This window comes from Lampetra planeri, unplaced genomic scaffold (assembly GCF_965212315.1).
Source record: "Lampetra planeri unplaced genomic scaffold, kcLamPlan1.2.h2 scaffold_692, whole genome shotgun sequence".
Lineage (NCBI taxonomy): Eukaryota > Metazoa > Chordata > Hyperoartia > Petromyzontiformes > Petromyzontidae > Lampetra > Lampetra planeri.
Genome location: NW_027615515.1, coordinates 13,453 through 40,688, shown reverse-complemented (window position 1 = coordinate 40,688; position 27,236 = coordinate 13,453). Strand labels below are relative to the sequence as shown.

General features: G+C 43.2%; 4 protein-coding genes across 4 annotated transcripts; all 4 read left to right on the top strand.

Moving 5' to 3' along the window:
- Positions 1-437: 437 nt before the first annotated feature.
- On the top strand, positions 438-10,319 carry LOC144741747 (RNA-binding protein 10-like). The gene is given in 31 exon segments (XM_078624249.1): positions 438-454; positions 530-676; positions 811-910; positions 1,160-1,330; positions 1,421-1,487; positions 3,276-3,352; positions 4,258-4,353; positions 4,421-4,436; positions 4,439-4,480; positions 4,605-4,763; positions 4,896-5,002; positions 5,004-5,061; positions 5,171-5,264; positions 5,489-5,558; positions 5,560-5,577; positions 5,686-5,730; positions 5,732-5,809; positions 6,972-7,044; positions 7,261-7,352; positions 7,454-7,490; positions 7,493-7,671; positions 7,792-7,818; positions 7,820-7,862; positions 7,912-7,987; positions 8,262-8,325; positions 8,391-8,420; positions 8,422-8,586; positions 8,670-8,763; positions 8,851-8,896; positions 10,228-10,270; positions 10,272-10,319. Coding segments are annotated over 31 exon segments (2,379 nt in total).
- Positions 10,320-11,332: 1,013 nt separating this feature from the next.
- Positions 11,333-13,727, top strand: LRRC23 (leucine rich repeat containing 23). The gene is made up of 8 exons (XM_078624248.1): positions 11,333-11,365; positions 11,888-11,991; positions 12,068-12,188; positions 12,274-12,415; positions 12,892-13,022; positions 13,121-13,257; positions 13,416-13,620; positions 13,695-13,727. The coding sequence occupies exons 1-8, from the start codon at positions 11,333-11,335 to the stop codon at positions 13,725-13,727; spliced, it is 906 nt and encodes a 301-aa protein (XP_078480374.1).
- Positions 13,728-14,873: 1,146 nt separating this feature from the next.
- LOC144741745 (transketolase-like) lies at positions 14,874-20,826 on the top strand. The gene is made up of 14 exons (XM_078624246.1): positions 14,874-14,980; positions 17,266-17,383; positions 17,492-17,605; positions 17,691-17,788; positions 18,172-18,363; positions 18,550-18,677; positions 18,762-18,958; positions 19,072-19,236; positions 19,558-19,714; positions 19,796-19,926; positions 20,015-20,098; positions 20,198-20,294; positions 20,448-20,567; positions 20,654-20,826. Exons 1-14 carry the CDS (start codon positions 14,874-14,876, stop codon positions 20,824-20,826), a joined length of 1,881 nt encoding a protein of 626 aa, XP_078480372.1.
- Positions 20,827-24,409: 3,583 nt separating this feature from the next.
- LOC144741744 (extracellular matrix protein 2-like) lies at positions 24,410-26,675 on the top strand (the record flags this gene model as incomplete). The annotated part of the gene is made up of 5 exons (XM_078624245.1): positions 24,410-24,464; positions 24,665-24,780; positions 25,925-26,057; positions 26,143-26,300; positions 26,536-26,675. Coding segments are annotated over exons 1-5 (602 nt in total), but the record flags the coding sequence as incomplete, so codon positions are not given.
- Positions 26,676-27,236: the final 561 nt, after the last annotated feature.

Here is a 27,236-nt window from a genome sequence, read left to right as displayed (position 1 = left end):
GCTAGCAAACCTCTGGCAAGTTAGCTTGTCCGCTAACAGAGACGACCGCCTCACGTCATTGCTAAATACTCTCTTTTAAGGGTGCTGCATGCACTTTGTGCAAAATCGGTTTGTTGTAAATTGTGATACAGAGTTAAACCTCTGTGTTTACACGTACCTCTACCCAAGTAATAAGTATACACCAGTCGTGTCTGTAGCACAGGTAAAGAAACGTAGCTTCACTGGTGACATCTGACGGTAACGTTACATTGCCATGAACATGAACACGTTGCACAATGCATCAGTCTTAATTATGTTGGCAACGTTTTTAGGGAGGTAGTTTTTTAAACCTCTCCTTGTTATATGTGTAATTATTTAAAAATGGTTGTATTGTTTATATATCTTTTAGGTATCTGATGTTGTAGGACGGAGACTTCGAGCCCAGTCAGTCGATCAGCATGGACGTTGAGCGGAGGTGAGTTAATTGTCATTTTACCCCCAAAGAGGCCGTGAATCAGATAAGTCCCTTAAAGGGTTCTCTGCACAACAGGGGGGGGCGAGGTGATCGCATGGGACGATATGGCAGTTCCCACAACAATCACAACTTTCAAGACATGGACTACAGAGGCTATAGCCAAGAGGACGAGGTGACGGGGACGGGATTTGATGTCGGAGCAGAGGAGGACCGACCTCATGGGTGCAAGGATCAGTCCTCTTGGTGTCTTCTTACCGGGTCACACTCAAGACCACCTGGGTTTTCATCAGAAAGGAGATGGAAAGGGGGATGTTGGGCATGAAGCCAAAGGCCTTCTGTGGCCTCCTTGCTCTCAGTTGCAGCCTGAGAAAGCCCTTCAAATGCTACAGCAGCAGCAGAAGGATAAGGGGAATGGATCCAGGATGGAGACATTATGGACTGGCCCACAGGAAAGAGGTATGGGGAAAGGTGGTAGAGGCTTCCCTGAGATCGCTACTCCCCACTTGGGAAGTAGGGAGGGACAATTGGGGTTGTGGTGGTGCCCGTCCTGAACCGGTGGAATACAACAATGCAAAACCAAGAGAGGAGGACAGGTTCTCCCGTGGGGCAGGAAAGAGGAGGGTATGCTAAAACTGATAAGACTGTATACCGGCATAAAATTCTATTCTTGGGCATGTGATGCTAACATTTGACTGATGATTTCAGGCTTTTTCAGTGGAGTCAGAGGATCACGGTGATGGTAGTGCTGGTGCAGATCCACCGCTTGAAGAGTTGGATCAAAGGGACCAAGATTACCGCGCCGATCTAGACCACAACCAAAGGCCCAGCAACATCATAATGCTTCGTATGCTACCACCTAATGCCTCTTCTAATGAGGTGTGTGTGTGTCTAGGCATTTTATGTCTAATTCTACATTGCTGTAATGGGTAGTTAGCAAGGTCATGTTTCACTTCAATATGTCCACAGATCCGAGCACACCTTCAGGAGCAGGGGATCCAGCCAAGAGAGGTTCGTCTCATGAGGAATAAATCTTTCAGGTGAGAATTTGTCCTTTCTTTCTTATTTTATCTGCCACTTTCATGCAGTCCATTACACGCTCTTTCATGGTCACTTCTGTTTCAAGTTACACCTCCTGCAAAACAAGTCTCCCCCTTTTTTCCCTGTTTTCTTACAGTCCCTGCCGAGCAGTATACATGCATTATGTGACAGGTTTTGTTATGGATAGAAGACTGGTGACTTGGAAATATGATGTAAATATTGGTACTAATCATCTCTAGCTGTTGTCAGTCACAGTTTGCAGTACAAACCCATCTTGAAATCTGTACCATACTGTGTGTTTTTTGCTGTCCCGTCGGTCCCTAACAGTTCGTGGTTACACAACAGGGGTCTAAGCTTCATGTGTAGAGCAGGTTCATTTCATTTATATAGCACCACATCCTACGTTAGCCTCGACCATTCTTTCCTGGATATTTAAGAGCCAACAGAGTTATCAGATTGCTTCATGGTAAGTAATAATGTGAAGTTTTATGTGAGTCATCACTTAGGGTCAACCAAATTCATATATACGGGGGTGACCGAATCTATTTATCATACATTTACTCAGTAAGAAGAGGTTGCTGAGAACTGTCAAAATGCAAAACATGCATGTTTTATAGCTGAATAGAGCCCCCAAAAAAAAATCATGGTTATGGTGTAGAAAGGTTTAGATTGAGCGTCTTGTATCTTCAATCACTTGATTTCTTGGGTTGGAGTCTGTCCTCTTTACCATCTGTCTACCACATTTTACGTTTCCAATAACAACATCACAATTGAATAGAATGTAAGAGACAGGCTTGTTTGTAAGAATTAAATCGATTCCCACTGAAATTACAAGTAATACTGCATTATAATTTTTAGTCTTTAAGACTTGTAGTCCCTCCAGTGATTAAAGGTGTTCATTCCACATCTCACCTCACCACATTCATTTTCATCACTCTGTCATTAATCCACGGTTTAATGACCGCTCTCACATACTAGCTATTCAACTCGAATTCGCAGACAAACGTGTGTTGATTATGTGTTTGATTGTGTAGCTACGTTTGTGCGTGTGCTTGTGTCTGCCAGCCAGGATATAGGTGCTGCAGTTACCTCTTAGCTTTGTGAGCATCATACAAAACCACTGAGAGAAATGTGTCTGTTTTTGCTTTCAGATTTTCCATTCAGGTCATTGTCTCCACTGGGCCGCCCTTTTGCTAAAACACTCTTAGTCTGTAAGGTGTGCCTATCTGCCGTCAGCCATTCTTACAGTCCACCCCACACTGCTGGGTCTTTCCCACTCTTGCTGTGTTCTCTGACTGCACTCATACCCAATAATGTGTCATGTTATGTGTTGCAAATTAATGCATGGACAGGAGGACAGGAGTGTTATGAATAAGAGATATGCCACCACAGTGCTACATAGTTCAGCCTGTAGTCTAACTCAAAGAGCAGCAGAGGTGAAGTATGTGTTTGTCATATCTGTGTTGGTGGCTGGGTGCTGCATTTCAAGCCTAATAGCCCAAACTCAAACTGAGTGGGTAGGATTCTCCCTCTCTCCCTCTTTTCCTTGAAATTGCTGAGATTCTCTACATGGCATCCTCTCACCCTTGCAGAGAATTTGACAGTGGCTCTCCAACTGGCCTGTCAAGTTCATTTTTTTTCAAGGTGGAAAGGCCGCAATAGTTCATTTTATTAGTGCTGATACAGGGTCTCTCTCTCTACTCTGTACATGAAGCACTAACCCCTCAATGCGTTGTTGTCATGTTGTTGTTGTTGTTCGGTTACCATGGCGCTGGGCGGTGTCCAGGTCAGAGCCGAGGATTCGCCTTCGTCGAGTTTAATCTCATACAGGACGCCACCCGCTGGATGGAGACCAACCAGGTCACTTTCCCTTACACAGACACACATACACATGAATATATATACATGATACAATGGGATGTAAGAGTTTGATATCAACGCAATTGTACAGTCATATCCTGCCACTATTCCATTATGACCAAATGCATATAAGAAATGTCTTCATTTTCCCCCAGACGTAGGAAGGTTCCTGACATTGACACACAACCTTTTATTTTCACTCATGAAATTCCACTAGCAGAAAACTAAATGAAACCTCATATTGACATCTGCCTGTCTGGGTACAACTGCAAAGTTAGCTCAGCGTGACCCCTCTACATCACATTTGTTCCTTACCTGCCCATTAACAGATGCTGTGTTTTTAGATGAATTCTCTTTCGCCAGGGACATGTTCCTACTCATTCGTGGGAGTTTGCGGCATCACCTCTGGAAAATGGTGTATGATGGTGTAAATCTAACGTCGCACCTGGTTTATTTTAATCTGAACCAAAGAAGTACTTCTTGTGTTCCGGAACAGTTCATATATAGGTCATCTATGGTTACTCCAGCTTTAGGACAGAGCTATTGTTTTTGTGGGTGATGAAGATGGGGAATGTGGCATGGGATGTGTGGGGAAAACTTGGGGGGGGTTCCCCTTAAGGGGGGAGGACAACTCAACTGAACAAAACATGTTGACTCCTTAGAAAGTGGACACCCACACATTAAACACACACCACCTCAGTCCGTCCCAATTTCTAAAGCTGAAGGTTGCATTTTTCTGGTGTCCTCTGCCTTACAGCCTCAGTTCTGCTCTCTCTTTCTTTCTGTCCCTCTCGTCCCTCTCATTCTCTCTCATCTCAGAGATGAGACCTTTCTCTAGTATGTGTGGCCTAATTATCACTGATAATCATCCTTTGTTCGCTCTCCCTGTCTTTCTTTTTATTCAGGGCGTGCTGATGATTCTGGGACATCGAGTGTCAATGCATTACAGTGACCCAAAACCACGTGCCAATGAGGACTGGCTCTTGCAACAAGGGTTCTGAGCGCCTACACTTGCATGCAGTGCTCTGGCTCATTCTTCTAACAACAGGTCATGTCACATTTCAACAGTGCGGTGTGCAAAACTTTAAAGGAGAGAGAAGTGCTTCAAGTGCAGTGTGCCCAAATCAGGTAATGTTAAACTCCAGTAATAATTTCAGCATTGGCTGCTTTACAGTGACACAAGTGCTTTGTCCACTCATAATGCACACACGTCACCATAACGTAAATGACATGCCCCCACCCCTACCACCAGAGGCTGAGATGAAGATGCCCCAGTTGCAAAGAGATTTGCCTCTTGCTCTTCAAAAGGAGGGAGCACAAGGCTTACTGCCTCTACCGGTGCCCTTCCACACTTCAGCTTCAGCTGTCAACCCAGGCCAGACTGCTCCACAGGCAGATGTTGCTAATGACAGTAAGTTCAAAGAGGTGATGGGCAGGAGTCAAACCACATTCTTTGCAGTGATGCGGTTTGTGCTGAACTTTTTTTTTGGTAACTGAATTCCTTTGTTATGGATATAACTCTCCCCACCCTCTCCAACACCAGCCCTGATCCTTAGAAACCTTGGACCACATACGTCGGTGGAAGCCATTCTGTCTGCTTTGGCTCCATTCGCCACGCTCTCTCCATCCAACATTCGCCTTATCAAGGACAAAGCACACACATCTGAACAGGGGCTTTGCCTTCTTGCAACTCTCAACCATAGTGGTGAGTGATACCATTAGGCTGACATACATGCATTGCTGAACAAACTTTGACTATTCCAAGCAAATAGCTGCATACTCAACAACTTGTGTGTCCGTATGGTTTCTCAACAGGAGGCATCTCACTGCTTCAGATCTTGCAGGCTCTCCAGCCATCTCTCACTATTGATGGGAAAGCAATTATGGTGGAGTTTGCCAAAGGCTCCAAGCGGTGAGGACTCACTCACTGCAAGGAAAGCACAAGAGCAATGCACACAATACTTCAGCATGAATTAAGTTTGAGTCAAGTGGAGAAGAAATATAGTTAGACTTTGCCTCAAATCATTTAGAAGCCATAAACAGAGCAATGCTGTGTATTTTTGCGTCGCAAGAAGATCTGTTTTGAAATGTAGGTCACCAGTAGAGAGTGTCAACCCCGTTTTCTTTCTATTTCAGTGATGTGTTTTTGACGGATGGTAGCAGAGTGAGTGCTGCCACAGTGGCCAGCACAGCAATAGCTGCTGCCCCAGTGGGCTGTCACACAGGTAACCAGTGACGTCCTGAACGGGGTGCAACACATCATTTCCCTCAGTTCATGTATGCTGCTATTGTAGTATTCTCATCGCTCTCTTACCTACTGTTTTCATTGTCAGACTGCTCAGAATGGCTCAAGTGGAGGCCAGAATGTAGACGGGAGCAGTTTATCAGCAGGGGGCAGCAGTGACATATGGTCAGGACGGACATGAATTCTCTGTGCTCGATGGCGCAACATTCAAGGTCCCAACGGATGCACGGGTTGCTGCTCTACCCAACCCAGGAACGGCTCTGATGGGGGCATACACAACAGGAGCTACCTCAGGTTCATATGACAGTGTCATACACGCACTAATGTAACTTTATTAGGTACAACCTTGTTACTGCTGTAATTCTTCGTAGCATACCCTTCAATAAGGTGTTGGAGATGCTGCACATCCATGATGCGAATCTCCCGTTCCACCACATCCCAAAGGTGTTCTATTGGATTGAGATGTGGTGACTGTTGAGGCCATGTGTCGTGTTCAAGAAAGCCAAAGCCTTGAGAGGATTTGACCTTTGTGACATGGTGCATGATTCTGCTGGAAGTAGCTATCAGAAGATGATACACTGGTCCTAAAGGTTTGGACATGGTTAATAACAGTACTCAGCTAGGCAAGTGGTCTTTCAACATTGCTCACTTGGTACTCAGAGGCCCAAAGTGTGCAGAGAATCCCCCACTCCAGTCTGAACTGTGATACAAGGCAGGATGGATACATGCTTTCATGTTGTTTACACCAAATTCGGATTCTACCCGTCTGCTGTAATCGAGGCTCATCAGATCAGGCACCATGTTTACAACCAAATATTATCTGATTTATTAGCTTTGGTTTCATGTTCTTAGCAGACAAGTGTGGTGGTCTTCTGTTTCAAAGTTCTACATGTTGTGCTTTCAGAGCTGATATTCTTCACACCTTAGTTGCAATAAGTGATTATTGGAGTTACTGCTACATTTCTATCCTCTGGAACCAGTCTGCCCATTCTCCTCTGATATCAACAAGACATTTTCATCATCACAATTGCTGCTGGATGTTTTCTCTTTTTTAGACCAGCTTTGTCTTAATTTGTCTGTCTATATGCATATTTACAGTAATCACATCTGAGGCAGTCACGTCTGGTGGAGTCGTCGTGCAGCAGCCTGTCACACATACACAGACTGCTCTTACCACAACAGCTACCACCATACCAGCCACTCAGGTACAATGGCACAGTCTGTCTTTGCTGTTTGGCTTTTTATTGTTAGATAAGATTAGATCGAACTTTATTCATTTCTTCCCTCAGGAAATTGCAATATTCATTATTGCATATTTTCGAGCTGGATCTTTCTTGTAATATAAGAGTTTTTTCTGTGAACAGGTTGAGATAGTTGGGGAAGCCACAACCGGCAGCTCGCAGCCAACCTGCAACACCGGGCACTGAGCATGAGCTCCAGCAATACCGTGAGTCCTCTTATGTTAAGGGGCAATAGCTACGACTTGGCTTCAACACTGCAGCTGCCAAGTAGTCTGTTTTATTAGGGTTAATGCTGATTATTTAAAATATATTATTTGTGTCAGAAGCTAGTTTGACTACATCCAAGTTACCCCTGTTAAGATCAGTATAACATTTCACCACACAATCTCTGAACCTGTGTCAAATATGCTGTCTGTCTCTAGCTGTGCCAGACGTGTCCACATACCAGTATGACGAAAGCTCTGGTTTCTATTACGACCCACTTACAGGACTCTACTATGACCCCAACTCGCAGGTAAAGTCTTTGGTGAATGTGGAGGTGGTTTTATGTGGAACAATATTTTTTTATTTTCTTGTAACCGCTTTCATTTACCACATTGTCTCTCTCTTATGCAGTACTATTACAACCCCCAAACGCAGCAGTACATGTACTGGAAGGAGAGAAACAAACCTACATTCCTGCTGCTTCCGTCCAGTCAAACACAGAAGGTGCTCCCACTAGTGACCACACAGGTCCTGCAGACTCTGCGTTTGCAAACCCTGGAAGCAAGGAGAAAAAGGACAAACCCAAGAGCAAAACTGCTCAACAGGGTATCAAACCAAATGACCCTTAAGTTAAAGCACACACACACAGTGAGCCTCCACATCAAGTCAGCTCTGTTTTGGTTTCTTTAGAACATCCCATTGGCATCACAACACGTAAACCCTGTGAATGTATGTTATTGTGTCAATAGATTGCCAAAGACATGGAGCGCTGGGCGAAAGACTCTCAATCGACAGAAGGAGAACATGCGCTCCCGTCTTGGCCTCCCCTGCTGTCGGCTCCACTGTGCAACCAGCAGGTTATGCCCGAGTACCTGGCCACAGTCGCCTAGATGACCGCAGGGAATCTGCTAGTGCTGATGCAGGTTACGCAGTTCTGGAGAAGAAGGTATATATCACACACACACACACACACACACAGCATATTCTCCTAGTATCAATTACCATTATCATGTGGAAGAAAGAATGCTATTTTTTATCTTCTTCTCCTTTCGGCTCTGTCCCTCTTCGGGGGGTTGCCACAGCGAATCATTGATTTCCAGCTTTCCCTGTTCTTTATATCCTCTTACTCTGACTCCAACTACCTCCATGTCCTCCCTCACTGCATCTATAAACATAATTTCCATAATCATCCCATTGGTGTTTCTCTCCTTTCCTGCAGGGGGGCGCTGTCTGAAAGGCCTCAGGGTTTTCTTGACCAGCTCAGACAAGCCACAGAAGTAAGTGCATGATCATAAAGATGCGTTTTTTTAATAAAGATATTTTTGACTGTGATGTCTTTGTTTTGTAGTCCTCCCCGCCTCACCCACAGGGTCTAGTCCCCAGCCTACAGTGGAGAAACTGACAGTGACGATGAAGGAGGCGAGAAAGATGACAATGAGGGGAGACTGACAGATTGGGTCAAACTGGCCTGTCTGCTTTGTAGGAGGCAGTTCCCAAGCAAAGAGGCCCTCATCAGGCACCAGCAGCTCTCGGCACTACATAAGGTAAACAACAGCAAAGACAAAGGTTGAGCTTCATGACGTTCCTGTTGTAGGCATATGTCAAATTTCACTGTGTGTTCCCTCAGCAAAATCTGGAGCAGAGAAGAGCCCATCAGGAAGCAGTAGGCAAAGAGGTTGGTAAAGCCTTGAGCCTGTTTGTCCTTAAGAGACATTGCTTGGGTTTGTTGTGTTTAGATTCAGTGCAGTTAACCTTATTTCAACATTATTTGTGTTGTCCTTTTTTTCGTCAGTTGCAGAGACTTACAGATGGATTGGAAGTTCCAAATCCTAAGAGAAGGAAATTTAACCCCATGTAGAAGTAGGGCCATGCTATTTTTTAAAGTTTTAAAATGTCTTTTTATTTCTGTTCTGTTGGGTGGGGTCACAGTGGTTCCCTGGTATATGATCCCTACATATACATGCCAACATAGGGTAATTCACATAATATTGACATATATTATTACAATAACACAGCTATACCATCTCTTCAGTTCATATCATGTTGTTCTTACAGACTCGTAGTAAAGAAACGGTCCCATGACCCCCCCCTCTCGCCAACATCTGTTCATATGACACTATTTTTATCATGGTTTCAATCCATTTTTATAGTCTGGAGAGGATGTACTATTCCATAACCTAAGGGTATTTCTGGCTGCTGTGTCCGTCCTGACCTTTATAAATGCAAAATCATGATTTAACACTCCCATTATTTGTTTGCTCACCAATAAGCATAATCTTAGCTAAACTGGAATCTCTAACTCCAGATCCCTTCCCTAGATGCTCTATTACTTTCACCCAAAATGGATGTAAATGGACTACATACATACTACAAAATGGATGTAAATGGACTACATTCCCATAGCACATGTAGGAAAGACTCTGCCTTTGTTCCACATTTCCAACAGATATTATCAGGTATAATAGAACCATCCTGTGGACGCTAGAGGGAGTACATTCTATGTATTAACTTGTATTGGGTAATACTGCCAAATAGTCTTAAAATTCCTACAGATATCCTTATTCAGCCCACTAAAATCCTGATATAACGCAGCTTTGTGTGCTATCTCTGAAAACGTCTGGGTTTGTCCCATATGTACACTCCTTGCCAAAAGTTTGAAAACACCCCAACTTTTCCAGAATTGTATTGAAAATGATGCAGTTTAATGTTTCGGTGTACTCTGAAATTAAAGCATAGAACAAATAAACAACTGAAGTTAAAAAGAAATCACCTTTGGTGGATATAACAGCTGACATATATATAACAACACACCTCGTTCTTTCTACAATGGAAATCAGATATTCTTCAGAAAGTTCCTCAGTTGCAGAAGTTCCCGTTACTGTGAGGACTTGTACGTTGCTTTGCTTTCACTCTCCTGTCCAGTTTATCTCAAACCAGCTCGATGGGTTTTGAAGAGTCTAAAATATTGACCAGTAATGTAAATTGCCCTTTTCTGACACAGTGTTTAATGTGTGTTTAATTTATCCAGATTTAATTTTATTTCTGTGGAAGGCCATTCATAGTATGCTATGCTGATTACCTTTGAGTTGCTGTTAGAGCCATAATAGGCATTGGTACCATCCAGTACTTTCTGCTTTGGACATCTATTGTGTGTGTTGCTGACTCTAGTCCTGCTCTCTCTTTAGCGATGGGATCACAGGCACTAGTCTTGGTGCCAGGATGCTTCAGGGGTGGCATGAAAAAGGGTCTTCTACTGCGCAATATGCACATGGAGTGAGCCATCACTCCAAAAATCTCAACCTTACCAGGACAGGAACAGCACTCTTCTTCAACTCTTCTCTTCAACGTCACAGATATCTAACGATGAACCTCTTTACTTTGGATGACTTTCCGTTTACATCAGTAATAACTTACTCATGGGCTGATCCAGTAGCAGTTGATGTCAAGATATTACACAGAATGCACCTTTCTTGCTTTCTTCTAAATGGCGTCCTTTACTTGTCACAAAAGCTGGTGTATGATTAAACAAGCAACACGTTGTTGGGAGCCATTTGCTGCGGGAAAATAAAGATCAGTTGCAGCAAATGTTTGTATTTTCTAATGTTACTGTCTATGCACCATAGATTTTTTATTTAATGATTAATGACTTGTCATTCAATGAATGACTGATCCTGGCATGGACTGTGTATACATTTTAGAATGAGCACTTTTTACTGCTGTGGGAGCTAAGAGACTCCATGGACTTGACAGCATCTAGTATGTAGATGAGGAAGTGTCATATTCGAACATATGAACTCGTAATGCATAGTTGTACCTGGAGAAACCTATTTTTTATTTCTTCATTTTGTCAATAATGTAACTGTTTCATCAAGCTTATGTAAATTGAGAATCATGTGAGCAAGCCAGTAAACTGTGGCGGTATTTCAACATTTTCACTTGAAATGTCTGCAGTGTTTGAATAATGTAACTTGTTATGTGTGTTTAATGCAACATCCTGATGTGAAGAAACTATGTTCTGCAAATGACCCACACCCGGCCGACTCTTCGGTTTCCATGCCAACAGCAACAGACGCTGTTCTTGGATCGCGCTTGGGAACCGTGCTGCTAACTGCTCTTAGCTTTATCCAGCTCAGATTGAGTTAATGTTTCCTGTTCCATCTTGGTATCTTAACGTTTGTTGGTCAGTTTTCTATGTGAACTTGAGCTGTTGATAAGGAATATCGAGCAATCCGGAATAAACCCAGAAGGAGCAACAGCTCTTCCCCCGGAACCTGTAAGAAACGAGTCGCAATGAGCGACGCATCGGACATCGAAGAAGACACTGTTCTCTCGGACGGAGAAAAGGAATTCGAGCAAGACGAATTCATAGGAGAAGAAAGAGGTTAAGTATCGTACGTGATTCAAACCAGCAGAAAATTCAGTGAAAATACCATCTCCACAATTGCTCCTCATATACACGCCCCCTAAGGATACTTCGAAGTACTGCAGGAGGCTGCCTAAATATTTTGTAAAAATAAATGTGTATGAAATATTTGAATTCACAGTCATCGCCACATACTATGCAAATATATTGTCATCTTTTTTATTAAAATGTTTGAGGCTCCTAATCACCAATTCAATGGTCAACAACAAAATTAACAGGATTTATTCATTTACAGATGTTTCGTGTTTTTTCGAATTAAGAATAACTTGCGATAAGATTGGTTGATAAGATAAGATAAGATTTGGTCTGGTGACTGGGTATACTGTAATGCATACTTTAAATGAATGAAGTCATAGGTGTATTTCCACCTGAAAAGTCTACATTCCTGTCCTGTATACTGGTTCCATCTCTATCTTCCACAGTCATGTCCATTGACTCAGCCAACTATAATCCAGGGTCTGTCGTTACTGTGTCGAACAGGAAATGGATTAAAACATGCATTCGTGAGACTGGACCTAAAGGACAGGTATGAACAACAAACTGAGAGCAGAAGAGAATTGAACTGAAATTATAAAATGTGTCGGTATCCCTGTACTCTGCAGGCGGCTGAATGACATAACAGCACTCAAACATTACATCCACATACGTTTCCTGGATCTGTCTAAAAACCACCTTACTGACCTTTCACCTCTGGCATCTCTGACACAGCTTCTTTGGCTGAAGGTAATGATATCTTTTTGAAAGGACTTTATAGAGGCCTCACAAGCTTGCAGTGTAACTTATACTAAATCTTAAATTCTTTCTGTAGGTTGATAAAAACGATGTAACACGTTTACAAGGGCAAACCTTTGCTCAGTTGACCTACTTGCAGTGGCTGAGCATGGCAGACAATCAGCTCACAGATGTGGATGGTCTGGTTGGACCAGCCTTAGAGAGCCTCAATCTTTCAGGTTTGTTGCCAATTTTAAGCCAGTTAGACAAATCTATGGACCAATGGGGGGTCACTAAAATTCTAAAAATAGTCTACTGCACATGTGTATCCTTGGTCCTTTGTTGTTAATACTGTCCATGCCAAGTTTTTGGCACTGACAAAGGGAATGGATTATACTACCAGTCAAAGGTTTGGACACAGTTTCTCATACAATTGAATGAGAAAGTGTCTTCAAACTTTGGTAGAATATTTGTTGTCTTGTTTGTGTGTGATTGCTGTACTGTGAACAGAATTGTCCTATTTGAACTAATTTAAGTTTTAGTCTGTTTGTTTATATGCTGAGTGTGTGATCATTATTAGTATTTGTGTTCTGCACAGCCAGGCTGAGCTCCTAAACTGTTAACTTCTACTTCTTCTTTGTCTTCTTCTTCTTCTTCTTCTTCTTCTTCTAAATATCTGAATGGCTTTGACATGGCATGGCAATGTCGGTGGCAGGTAACAATATTCAGAAGCTCAGTGGTCTTCAGAGTGGCCGTTTCACTAATCTGGTAACTTTGGAGCTGAGGGGAACATTCTTGGAGAGCACTCTTGGCATCAACCTCCCAAACCTGCAGCGATTATATCTGGTAATGAAACTACTCTGTTGTTGTTGTGATCCAGAACCACCAGCATTAATGACATGTTCACAACAATCTTATCCTAATCATTCTTGCTCTGTATTTAGGCACAAAATGTTATCAAACATCTGGAGGGCTTGGAGAAGTTAGAGCACCTCACCACTCTTCACCTTCGAGACAATCAGCTTGATCGTTTGGACGGCCTCAGCCCCAAAATGATGTGTCTCAAGTACCTCAATGTCAGGTGTCACAGATGAGAGCTTGTGAAGTTCTCTTGTGAGATTAAATAAAGTATCTATCTAGCGCTATCTATAGCATCCTGTCATCAGCTCAGTCATCATTAAAGAAATGCATACAACCCAGATTATGCATCAACATTCTTCTTTTATCACTCCTCTTTAGAGGCAATGGGATCTTAAATGAGGAGGGTCTGCAAGCTCTCAAAGTTGTTTCGAAAACTCTGCGAGTTTTGATCCTCTCTGAGAATCCTCTGGTGGAGATGTCAGACTACCGGATGCACGCCCTGGTGCTCATTCCGGACCTGGAGCGAATTGATAAAGACCCCGTCTTGTCTGAGGAGAAGGCTGAGGCTTGGGAGAGAATCAAGGTATAAACATATATTTCTCTGCGGCACAGTCAGATGAAGCTGTTTGTTCTAACTGTATGTATGTGTCATTTCAGGAAGAGCAAGAAGATGAAATACCTAAGCAATGACATTTGTAATGACTGATTTTTTTCATGATGTGTGTGTATGTATGTATATATATATTACATATATATAATACACTCAAATAAATTTCTGAAATTTCAGATGGTGTCCTGTTTTACACATTTACAAATAAACTTATTCAAATTCACCATAATAACCCATTTTGAATTATACCTCAAGCATTTACTGACATGAACAATTCCACAAAAGCACCATCACAAAGCTTGTGTTAGTGACTTAGATTTAGGAATGCGAAAGCAGACATTTTCTTGTCAAACAACTCTCTGTTTCCCTGAGTAAGGATGAGAGGGCGAAATTTGCCACCATTTCCCTGTTGGCAGCCTCCCAACAGCAGATTTAAAGGAACCGTGTATAATGGACGAATGCAGTCGACCAACGCACAGGCAATGTTCTTCCTGAGTAACTGGAGCGACAAGAAGTATTGTACTTGTATTTCCACACCTCAGGCACGATCAGGAAGTGTAAGCTCACTTCTCTGAAACGACAGAATATTTCATTGCATTGTTGGCAATTGTGCTTCCTGTTCCCTTTCCAACAGCACACAGGTGTAGAAGTAGCCTGTTTCTGAAGCAGAAGAGAAATCATATACCGTGTATACTGATATATATTACGAAATTATATATATTTATATTATTCATCTCAGTCGTTTTACACCATTAAGCAAAAAAACAAACAAAAAAAGAATTATGATGAAAGACAAAGTACATTAATAACCACCAAAGGCAGGAAATTATTATAATTTATATGAGCACCCCCCCCCCCCCTTTCAGGTTTGGGCCTTCTCTTCCATATCTGCGGCCGTATCATACACATTTTGGAGAACTTTATTTAGTTTTTCTGATGTTAAGGTAGTGTTACTCATTGATACTAGGGGTAACTCTGTAAGTACTTTTGAAAGCATACTGCGCCACCAGTGTTCCTCCAATGACTGGGTCTGGTGGGCGTGGCTCTGGAGGACGACAGAAGACATAAATTCCCTCCTCCTGCCTCCTCCTGACCTCCTCGCTTGTACCTGCGCAGGGTAGTTCACCGCGGCGTGGCTCAGCACCGACACTACCGGGAAGCCGTTTAGTGACTGACGTAACTTATTTCAAGTGTACGCGTCTCCTGCACGTAACAACCCATCGACCATGACTAGCTACCACAAGCCCGACGAAAAGACTCTGCAGGGGCTGAAAGACGTCGCCAACAAGCTGCGGATTCATTCAATCAAAGCAACATGCGCTTCCAACTCTGGGTAAAGTGTTTAAAATTGCACACACACGCCGTAGTATTTAAAAGTACGTTTTCATGCCAGTCGAACACTACGTAACTGGCGCGGGCGCACGTTTCACCTGCAGGGCCTGGCCGCACGTGCTGCCGGTTAACGTAGTGTAACGTTAGCTGTAGCACACAGTGACAACTTAACGTTACGTAACAGCTTACGAGACATTAAAGTACCCGCGGGAGTACAGGTACCACGACTGTTCCGTCGTGATTTAAGCTAGCACAAGCCAGAAGCAGCGTCCGAATCAACAGTTTGTGTTGTTCAGTCAACGCTGTGTAACTTGGCTGTGAACACGTCGAATGATTGATGATTAACGGCACCGGTTAAGTCAATATAGCATTATTTGGTTGTTAGCTAACAGGACATCACATGATTTGTCAACGAATCGCGTGGTCAGTTTGACGTTCAAATTTAAAGATGCAGTTGCGTCGTAAATGGCAGACACAGATATCAGCAAACTAAGGTGTAGCTCGTTCTTAAATGTTCCCAGGACCTCCTCTTCCTCTTGTAGGAAATGTCCCTGTGTTCAACAGGTAGTACATGACCACTACTGAGGCTTCGTAGTTTGGCATAGGACCAGCAGTCTACTCTCTACTACTAGTACGGTAGTAGTAGTAGTTATTACTTAATAACCATTCGGTTGGTCACATAGATGAATTCCAGAAAATCCAGTCCAACTGTTTGTGGTTGACATAATTCTGTACAGTTTAATAGGAAAATGAATCAGGTTATGTTAAATCTTAAAATGTGTTTGTGTAATAAATATGACATGAAATTTCAGGTGTGGACGAAGATGAGCTTTAAGAATGTTTTAAAACATTTTACATGCAACTGTCTTCAGACACAGGTCACATCAGAACTAAGGCATCACAGCCATGCAGGACATCAGTTAATATTAAACTGTAGGCATGACAGAGTAAAATTCGAGGGATGAACTCAAATCTAGTCGTCCTCAGAACGCCTGCCCTACATGTTACATGTCACCCTGCTCTCACCTGATTAAAATCAGCAGCTTGTCAGGTATCTGCAAAGCTTCGTAGTTGTTCATCTTCATCAGGTTTGGAGGAGCAGGTGACGTCAGACGTGCAGGGCAGGTGGAAATCACTGTCCTAGTGTAACAGTTGTGCAGTTGCCACATGGATGTTGATGTGAATTTCTCATCAAGAACAGGACTTGAAACCTGACAAGTGTGTGATGAAATTAAGACTATCAGATGCTTCTCAGTTGGCTGTCACATGCACACTACCAAGGCCCCATGGGATACTGTGGAATACTGCCAGGAAAGATCTTCTTCATTGTTACTGAAACTCGAGTCAAGTGTTGCTTCTTGTTCAGTGTATTCAAGCAAACATGATCGATGAATGTCTCAAGAATTATTTGGCTACTTCATCCAGCACCCCCAACCCATGCTGGTATTTCACGTTCTTGTCTGCGCCTCAGTGTTTGTGTTATAGTGTTCATTGTCTTTTAATTACATCATCCATGAACTTAAACATTGTGCAATTTTGGCCTTTTTGTAACACCGTCATCTCCAATAGGTTGTAATTGATGGTGTTTTTTTTTTTGTCACTTCCTCATGTCGCTTGACAAGGAAATGAATCCTGAATGTTCTGAGCGTGAAACCTCCGTAGTGTGATGGTAGAAAATATTGTTAGATTTCCACCCAAAGAAACACTTACAAGCTCACTTTCTTGGATTGTATGATTTTTAATCCACTTTTATTCCCAGCAGGTTATCTTGCATCTCAAGGATAATGGGTAAACTGAGCACTGTTTGAAGGGAGAATTGAGTGATTATTTGAATAAGATAACCCTGTACTTTGCAAGCATGGTGGAAATGATGCCATATAAAATGTAACACAAAAAGGGAAGCTGCGATGCTGTTGAGTAAAGGGATTTCTTAAAGATTACAATAGCAACAGCGACTAACAGTTTCACAAGTTTGCCTGTCTCCCCTGTTTTTTTTTTTTTTTTTAATAGTTAAACACTGGACTTTGAATCAAAATTAACAATCTGTTGACCTGAATGGCAATGATTTTTACCAAATGTACTGACAAAGGTTTTCAGGTTCTGCTGCAGTGACTAAACTAAGAACATGTAGGTTTAATGGACTAAAACAGCTCATCTTTAATGTCCCCGAAGCATCCGTGAATGCAGTTTATGCATGTTTGTGCATGGTGTGGATTCTCTTTTTGGTCTGACATGACATCTACCTCAGAAGTGTTGCCAACAGGGCTGTTCCTCCTCTCTCCTCAGCCACCCCACATCATGCTGCAGCGCAGCTGAGCTCATGTCCGTGCTCTTCTTCCACACCATGCGGTATAAAGCAGATGACCCTCGCAACCAGTGCAATGACCGCTTTGTGCTGTCAAAGGTTGTCATAGTTTTGGTTTCCCAGATTATTTTATTTTCCATTGCAATGTGCTGTTTTAGAATGGGAAGCAGAAATGTCCTGAAGGACTAACTGGTTCTTTGCCCAAAGGGACATGCTGCGCCTGTCCTGTATGCTGCCTGGGTTGAGGCTGGTTTCGTGAAAGAGTCTGAGCTGCTCAACCTGCGTAAAATTGACTGTGAGCTCGAGGGACACCCCACACCAGTAAGTACAGAATCCATAGTTTGATAGTTTGATTCCATATTTCACCTTGCATCTTAGTAGAACTTATTTATTTGTTTTTCACTAGAAACTCGCATTCGTTGACGTGGCCACAGGATCCCTTGGACAGGGTCTTGGTGCTGCCTGTGGAATGGCATACACTGGCAAACACTTCGATAAATCCAGGTGAGTTGATGCAAACTGAACTGCATTTGTGTTTAAAAAGTAGGGCCTTAATCATAGGTGTAGCATTGTTTTGATACTTGCTTGGTGTCTCCAGACAGGGGCGTTGTCTAGCCATGCCTGTTGCGCCGTAATCTGTTTATTGGATGAATTGTAGTAGTGTAGTTGTAATTGGGTTAAACGGCTCTTACTCGGCAGTCTGCAGCACGGCCAGACACTATAGTGCCACATGAGTAACGCGTCAGGTAAACTATCACTACAGCGACGAGAGGGAATAATGTGTTCCAAAAGCGTGTCTTACATCATCCGTAGGTCACACAGACTGAGATGAAGGCACTGGAAATGAACAAGAGAATTAACACTCAGCCTTCTGCATTATGTTGTAGTTACCGCGTGTACTGCATGCTCGGGGATGGCGAGTGTTCAGAGGGCTCTGTGTGGGAAGCCATGGCCTTCGCCTCTCACTATAAGCTCGACAACCTGGTGGCCATCCTGGATGTGAATCGGCTCGGTCAAAGCGAGGCTGCACCCCTGCAGCACGACATGGAAACTTACCGCAAGCGCTGTGAAGCCTTTGGGTCAGTACCAACATACAGATTTCTCTCATTTTACATGTGATCTTCCAGGAAACTTAATTTGAAAAGAAGTCTGTTCTTGAAATTGTACCTTTTATCAGTAATTGTGTTTTAGTTCAATTAAGAGTTGAAGCTTAATCTTCGTCATAATGGCTGGAATACTGTCAAACTTGAGTCTTGTTTGTGTAGGTGGAACACGTATGTAGTGGATGGACACGATGTGGAGGAGCTGTGTAAAGCATTCTGGCAGGCTCAGCAGGTCAAAGGCAAACCCACCTGCATTGTTGCAAAGACATTCAAGGGCAAAGGCCTCAAAAGTAGGTCCACTTTTTATGTAGTAAGTATTTAGTTTGTTTTGGATTGTATATGTTCCTCAATGTGATTATTCTACTGGCTTATAGATATTGAGGATCTTGATAACTGGCATGGAAAGCCCATCCCAAAGGACCGGGTTGATGACCTTCTGAATGACCTGCAGGGACTGATCCAGGTCCCCAACAAGACCCTGTGCCCTGAGCTGCCCAGTGACGACACAGCACCCGCAGACCTAAGTGTCATTTCCCTGCCTTCTCCTCCAGCATACAAGAAAGGAGACAAGGTATTTGTCAGCGAGCAGATCTTGTTAAAAACGAATAATTTGCACCTGGCACTGAAAGGTCATGTGGAACTATGTTACCTTGCTACGTTACTGATATCGTTCTGCCATGTCAGATGGCAACAAGACGAGCCTACGGCGTGGCTCTCGCCAAGCTGGGTCAGGCCAGCAAAAGAGTGGTGGCGCTGGACGGTGACACAAAGAACTCCACGTTTTCTGAGACCTTCAAGAAGGCCTTTCCTGACCGCTACATCGAATGCTTCATTGCTGAACAGAACATGGTATGCAGGACAGTCCTCAGTCGTGATTGATTTGAGAAGTTTCCTCATTTAAAGTTGCTCAACTTGTGTGTGTGTGTGTTGCTTGAAATTGCATTATTGTAGCCGTTGTGGTCAGACCATGTGGATGTCAAGACAATCAACATTATCCTGCGGAGTTATGAAAGATGATTATACTTGGTTCACGCTTCACGATAATCTGGTCCAAACTGGTCTAATCTGTTACTATTCATTCTTGAGCCTGGTAATCCCAGCTTTCCCTGCAGCTCTTCCTACCTTTTGACGTTAACTCAATGACAACTGACATGACCAGTGTCATTGCAGGTCGGAGTGGCCATTGGCTGTGCCACACGTGACCGCACAGTTGCGTTTGCCAGCACCTTTGCTGCCTTCTTATCCAGAGCCTATGACCAGATTCGAATGGGAGCCATCTCTCAGTCCAACGTTAACCTGGTTGGATCCCACTGTGGAGTGTCTATTGGTAAGCTCTTTGCTGAGGAACGTCTTTGGAACAGAATGTCTGCCTGTTCAGCATCTGAGTGATTAATTGCCGCCATATTAGGTGAAGATGGCCCCTCCCAGATGGCCCTAGAGGACCTGGCGATGTTCCGTGCCATCCCAACATGCACTGTGTTCTACCCTAGTGATGCAGTTTCCACAGAGAGAGCAGCTGAGCTGGCAGCCAACACAAAGGTTAGTTGAGAGCTCCCCCATGTGGTCAAGCTTGTCCAGGGTGTGTTCAATGTCCCTATATTGGGTTACATTGTGTCTCTCTTCTCAGGGTATTTGTTTCATCCGTACCAGCAGACCAGACACTGCTGTTATCTACTCCCCAGATGAGAAGTTTGAAGTAGGCACAGCCAAGGTAATGCGATGCTATGTGAATTGCATCCTAATTCAAGATCTGACTAACAACAATGTGAATGGATGCTAGAAAAAAGTGCTAAAATATCTACATCACCAGGTTGTACGCAAGTCTGACAGTGATCAGGTGACTGTGATTGGTGCTGGTGTTACTTTGCATGAGGCCCTTGCTGCTGCAGACATCCTAGCAAGTGAAGGTAAACCTGTACTGCCCTCAAGTGGTTGCATGTAGGAATTACAGATGACATTTCATACACAGCTATCATGTGATCATTCTGGGGCTGACATTGGATTTGTTGGATACAATATAGGTTAGTAAACAACTTTAAAAAAATAAAATCCTTTCTTAGGAAAGAATATCCGTGTGATTGACCCTTTCACCATCAAACCCCTGGATGCCGCTACTATTCTGGCCAGTGCCAGAGCCACTGGTGGACGTATCATCACTGTGGAGGACCACTACAAGGAGGGTGAGTTGCTTTTTTGCTTTGTACTTGAGTGGCATTTTGAAGTTCTCAAGTTCCACAGGGGGTAAAAAGACCGTTTGTATTTCCAGGTGGACTTGGTGAGGCGGTTTTGTCAGCTGTCGGCGAGGAGCCTGGCATTGTTGTGACCCGGCTGGCAGTGAGTGGTGTTCCTCGAAGCGGGAAACCCCAGGAGCTTCTGGACATCTTTGGCATCAGTGCTAAGCACATCGCGAGTGCTGTGCGTCAAACATTTGCTAACTAAAGACTCGATCAGCCACCTTCCTGCCCAACCCACAGCTAACGTCTTGTGTTCTAGTACCATCTTGTATAATACCTGAGTGCAGTGTGGTCCAAGCCTTCAACACCACAGTACTGCTGTATAGGCGCTATTCCTAGTGTCTGCAGATGTTCGTTTTTTTTTCCAGACAAAAACATGAAGATGTGCAAGGGAATGTTGAGTTCTACTAGGGCAGGATCTTTGACTGGTACGTAGGCTGTTTCATTCCCATTCATTTGTTCTGCACATTTCTCCCACTTCTTTTCACCTGGTGAGGTTCATGTCTCAAAGCACTTACTGTGTCTAAATCTAATGTGTTAGATGAGTTTTGTTGTGTTAATTCCCATCTTTACATTTAACCTGCGGTAGAGAATTTGGGAAGTAGGAAGTCTTGCCAGCAGTATGTTGAATTGTTTAAACATTCCTAGTTCCCAATCAACAACCAATGTTATTGATGTTCCAAGTCCCTGTCAATTGCTCTGGTGCGCTTCAATAAAAAAATAAACCTACACCATTAGTTCTTTGTAGTTTATAGCTTTCAGAAGTTCTTGTAATTCATGTGTACTAAACAGCTTAAATGGAAGTAAATGAAGTACAGCCGCTGTGTTGGACTGTTCGAACTCCACACTGCTACTCTACTGTTCTTTGGCAGTCCTGTAGATGGAGCAGGCCAATGTGGAACCGATGTGACACGTCCTCTCCAGGCATGTAGTCAACTGTCTGTGGTACCCAACTGCTGGAACCTATGAGTTGGAACTTGAGCTGTAGCAATTTGCTTAACTCATCTCAAATTGCAGCATGCTTGTCCAGATAAATCTAGGGGCTTCTGTGGCATTGCGATCTGATGCTGGATGATTTGGGCTGACCTTTTTTTGACCCCATGCTATCGAACACAGATTGATAGGTTGATTCCTAGTGGGATAAAGTTTTGTTGTGGATGGAAACTATCCCAGACCCCCTATGAAACTCCCCATATTAACTCATTAGAGACCCTCTTGCAAAAGTTAGTAATTATATAATAATTATAATAACATACCTAAATGGTGTTTAATGCTGAAATGGGAAAGTGGTTGGTGTACCACAAGGTGCTAGTTTAGTCCTGCTGCTGTTCTAGAAAAACAGTAGGGCCCTCTGCTGCTCAAACCGTACACGGTACATAATCTGAAAATACCAAATCAGAGTATTTACAAGTAGGCATATTTCCTCTTATGAACTATATCTGTGCAGCATTCACACTTCAGTTTGTATTTTGTCATTCAGCTAAAATAAGCCTTCATAAATAAAGGTTGATGACGGAAGTGCTAATCCAGGATGCTGTCAAACTGAGGCTGAATGTAGTCAGTGGAACATGTTCCTGTCCAGAAATGAGTGGTCACTATTTACATTGGTTTCAGTGTCTCTCGCCCAGTGTCAGCTGGTTTGGCTCCAGCTAACTGTGATCCCACATAGGAGAATGGTAAGATGGATGTTTAGTGAGTATTCAATGTACCATTTGGAGTTTGTCTGGATTCCTCAGTTCTCCGTCTCACCAGTTGAGCTGGAAAAACAAAACGCTCCCTCAGTCCAAGAATGAATACGCGTGTCCATCACAGGAGCTGTTGTGTGACACTTAGCAACATATGCAAACATTTTCACCAGTTTGTGAATGAGTGTGCTTGCTGAGCAAATAAATGACTGTCAGCAGGTTTCAACCCACAGTGAAGATCCCAACTCGGCTCAACACCCGTCTGACATTACATGCTTGGAGTTGAGTGAGAAGCAGTGAAGCTCCCGGGAACACGTGTAAGCATCGCGGTGCATGTATGTGCACATAGTGCGCAAAGATGAGTTCAGCGTGCATTTCTCCGTGGTGTCGTGTTTGTTTTCATACATAGATGTTAGTGCAGCTTGTTCAAACAAGGTTGACTCTGACCTGACCTGTCTACCGACCCCATCTCTTGTTGTGAAAGACCCAAGGTCAGCGAACATTACATTTTATCAACCAACATGTTGGCACATGATATCGATATATAGTTTATCACAGGTGTTTGATAAGTTATACTCCACTTTCTTTTGCCATTGGTATCTTAGTCTGTCACCACCTCAGGTTAGCAGACAGTTATGAAAGGAAGAGTAGACGAGGAGGAGCAGGGTGGGTCCATGTATTACATGCTACAATGACAGAGGGCCTTTATTACCGACGTGAGTTTATTTTCTCGTACCACTCCGCCTCCTACCTTCTCCTTCCCATCCTCCTGCTCTCTCTTCATTGCAGCAGCCAGTGAATTGGGGGGTATGTGTCATCGGTGCTCATCTTAGCTTTTACTTCGTTTTCTTAATTCTACCGTTTTTATGGAAAAATATCAACTCATGTGACCTGTCACCTGTGCTCACATCTGGAGTTTCCTTTGGTTTGCGCGCTCTGTGGATTTGTTCATTGCCAAAACATCTTCAAGTCTTCGCTCTCCAGCTTGAATAGAGCAAATGATGCCAAGATTGTTTATAGTGCTTGTGTGTTTGAGTGGCACAGTTCTATTAGGACAAAGTTTAAAGTCTCTGGGCGATCCGGAGACAAATTCAGAACCCTCAGAATCATGTCTCTTAGAAAGAGCAGCCAGTCATCAACCTGGAAGTGATGCAGAAGTTACATTAATAGATGTTTCCGGTGCAATGCTCCCAGCAGGTAAGATGTTTTTTTTTACCCTTTGAATACTGCATGCTTAGTTTAATAGTGAGCCTGCTTTATATATAATATATATACATATATATTTTCATTGGAGTTAAAACAAACTACATACCTATGATTTATTCTCTTTGTTTGGTGAGGAAGGAGGTGGGGATGAGAGTTCCCAAATGGATGCAGACACGGAGAGAGAGTATTTGAAACAGCTGACGCCTGGGAGACAAAAGCGTGCTGCCTGGGGGACGAGGAAACATGCAGCCACTGTGGAGGCCCTGGCTTATAGAATAGTATGGATTTTCTATTTGTGAGGATATATGCATTGATAAATCAGTCTGATAATGTATGATTTTTAAGAGTCATCTACTCACTTAGTTGTTTCCTGCTCTTTGCAGGCAAGTTTGGGTCGACCTTTGATGGGTTGGAGGAAGGGTATGAAAGGAGAGAAGGACACCAGCTCCCTCATGGCTGTATTGAGGGAACTCCATGCTGAGAAGATGCGACTGATGGATCAAGGAGAAGCACGAAAAGCGAAGGACGAAGAGGATGATGACGACGACGATGATGACGACGACGATGATGACGACGATGACGATGACGATGACGACGACAACGACGACGATGATGATGACGAGGAAGAGGAGGAAGAGGAGGAAGAGGAGGTGGTTTAAATCATTTCTACAAAGTCATAGTGTAATGGAGCCATTATGTTACTTTTAAAACAGCGTTTAAATATTGTGTCAGGAAGAAGAAGAAGAAGGAGAGGAAGGAGGGAAAGAGGGAGAAGAAGAGGAAGGAGAAGTGACTCAGCCTCCCAGCAATCAAACAGAGACACATACCAGCGTCACTGAGTCTCCTTTTGGCCGGTGTCAGACTGACAGGAGACAAATCATCTGCAGGGACATTGATATGTCTCAGCTGCCAATCATCCACAACCAGGAAGCCACAAAGCTGGACATAGCAGGTGTGTGTGGTATGTTTGTCCTAAGTGGGATGGTACAACATAGAACTGGATTCCTCCAGAACTCTCTCAGCAGACATTACAAAAACAATTATATGCTTGATATAATTTGTATGGTTCCCAGTAGCAATCGAGTGTTGCTCTTCTTTATGGCACTAAATCTAATGTAACTTGTGATTGCTTTTGGCTACTGATATTCACAGAGAACAACATCAGTATCCTTGCTCCAGATGTTTTCTCTGGCCTGCCCAACCTGGACACACTGGACCTGAGCAAGAACAAACTGGGTGATGAGTCGCTGAGCCAAAACCTTCTATCGGTGAGTAAGACGAGTGCACACAGTACATGTGCGTGTGAGAGAGAAGCTTCTAAATTTACCAACTGCAAAACTTGTCGCACTGCTCCACCAGAAGGCGAGAACCTGCAGTAGTCCCATAACCGAATTATTTTGTAACTCTGTTATGTTATATTCACACACATTAGTTCAGTCATTTTGTACCTCGTTGCCAACCCTAATTTCTCTGTAAAACAAGTTATCCTTTTTTTGCTATAGGACAAGATATGCATTTCTTTATCTTAATAGGGTGTCAGATGTTAAATAGTTAAAAAGACCCACCTCGATAAACCTGGAGCGAGTTTAGACACAAACCAAACCAAACCTATAATGAAGCTAACCTGGCTAACAGAAGCCAACACACTGACATGGTTCAGATCTGGTTGGGTTAAGACATAATTAAAAGTTAGATAAACTACTGGGTGGCACATTTTAGCTCGCTGCTGGAACATCTAACACCTTCTTGTGGAGAATTGTGTTGAATGGCAATAGGTTTTATAGGTCACTTTTATACGTCGCTTGCAACTAATTAAAATAAAAAGCAGTCTATATCCTGTATCATTACAGTAATATAAGAGCACTACGAAATACATTAACTCATCCTTTCTAAGAATAACCTTTGGTCTAGCCTCAAAATGACCACGGGCCCAACAGATCCCGACCACACCGAATCAGCCTGCCACACGCTAACCAATCATTCCACGCCACCATCAGTATACTATCACGGTATTGGCTAGATCCACTCGTTGGAAAACAGCTGCAGCCAATGATGTGGAGAAAAAAAAGGACATTATTTTTGGAGGATTTTTTTTTTCTTTTTCAATTCATGCTCCCATCTCGGTAATGACAGAGGACTGATGGACTGGCTGGAAGGACACTGCAAATGATCCAGTCGGCTGCTTTTTCTTGACACACATCAACCACAGCAGCTTTCACTGAAGAGCCACATCGATTGACTGCACTAAAAATACAGCATGATAAATGACACTGGTAGACATGGCACTGATTTCTTGAACTCTGTGATTTTATCCTGCTTGGTAGTTTGAGTTGGAAAATTATGGATCATTTTTAAGATTTTAAGACCCTTTTAGATGTTTGGCCTGGTCATTGCCCCTGTATGTTTGTGTAGAATTTGACCATGATGAAGAAGCTAAACTTGGACAGCAACCAGTTCACCACCATCCCAACATTGCCACCATCTCTTGAGGAGCTGAGGATTAACACCAATCAACTCACCTCTCTTACCCCACGTTGTTTCAAAGGTAGGAATTGTATGTTGCCTTTCAGAAGAGCTGCCCACTATGTATGCGAATGACTGGAACAATATCTTTGTATTTACTTTTCCAGGTGTGATGAAGCTTGTGAAACTTGAAGTTGAGGACAATATTCTATATGAGGGCAATGTGTCACCTTTAGCTTTCAGACCGCTACAAAGACTTATGGACCTCCAGCTGGCCAACAATCGCTTCCGCTCAATCCCACAAGGTCTTCCTCCGTCTCTGCAGGTGATTTTTATATGACTCAACTGATATCAACAAGCTCTAAAGTCCAGTCAGTCCAACATGTTCTCAGCGTCAAATAATGCTGCTTCCAGTGCATCAAATACTGGTGTTTGTCCATCGTCTTGTTTCATACCAATGCACGAGACACTTTGGTGTTTGGCTTTGAGCAATGTCAGCATGCCTTTGTGGAAAATCTGAGGCCAAACATTGCTTCAGTCTCTATCCCTCTGTCTTAAAGGTCCTCGGTATGAAACAGAACCAGATTGTGGAGCTGACAGGGGACGAACTGAGGGGCTGCAAGCACTTGAAGGTGCTGGACCTCAGTCACAACCTGCTGCATGAGCAAAGCATTGCTCAGCACGCCTGGACTCATCTCAAGTACGTCCATCCATGTTATTCCTTTTGTAGCCACTAGAGGGCAGACTCCTGTTACGCCGATCCATAATATCGCTCACACAAACGCTCATCCAGATTGGTCCTGACATTATCATGATCATTCGTCAGTATCTATGACTAATGACTGGTAGAAGACACACACTCACATATCACATATCACACATCACGTTTTGACAGCTGACCTTGATGAGCTGACATATGAGTGAGAGATTGTAAGAGGCTGTGTGCTTGAATGTGTGGTTGAGCACGGATGTCTCAATGTGTTTGCAGGGTGTGTGTTCACTAAATATAGTGAATTCCGGTGGGGTTTTTCTTTGCTCCTCGGGATCTTTGTGGACCACAATGGGAGCTTCAATGAAAACTGAAGAAAGGAAAGTGCAAAGAGTGAGGTGGATGAAAGACAGATATGTCCCAACTGCAGAGATGTTTGATTGTGGTGTATTTCAACTTTCACAAGGGTTTTACGAATAGAAGATTGTGAAAATAAGAGGAAGTAAAGGTAGGAATTTATAGATCATGAATGCACAGACGTAACATGAAACA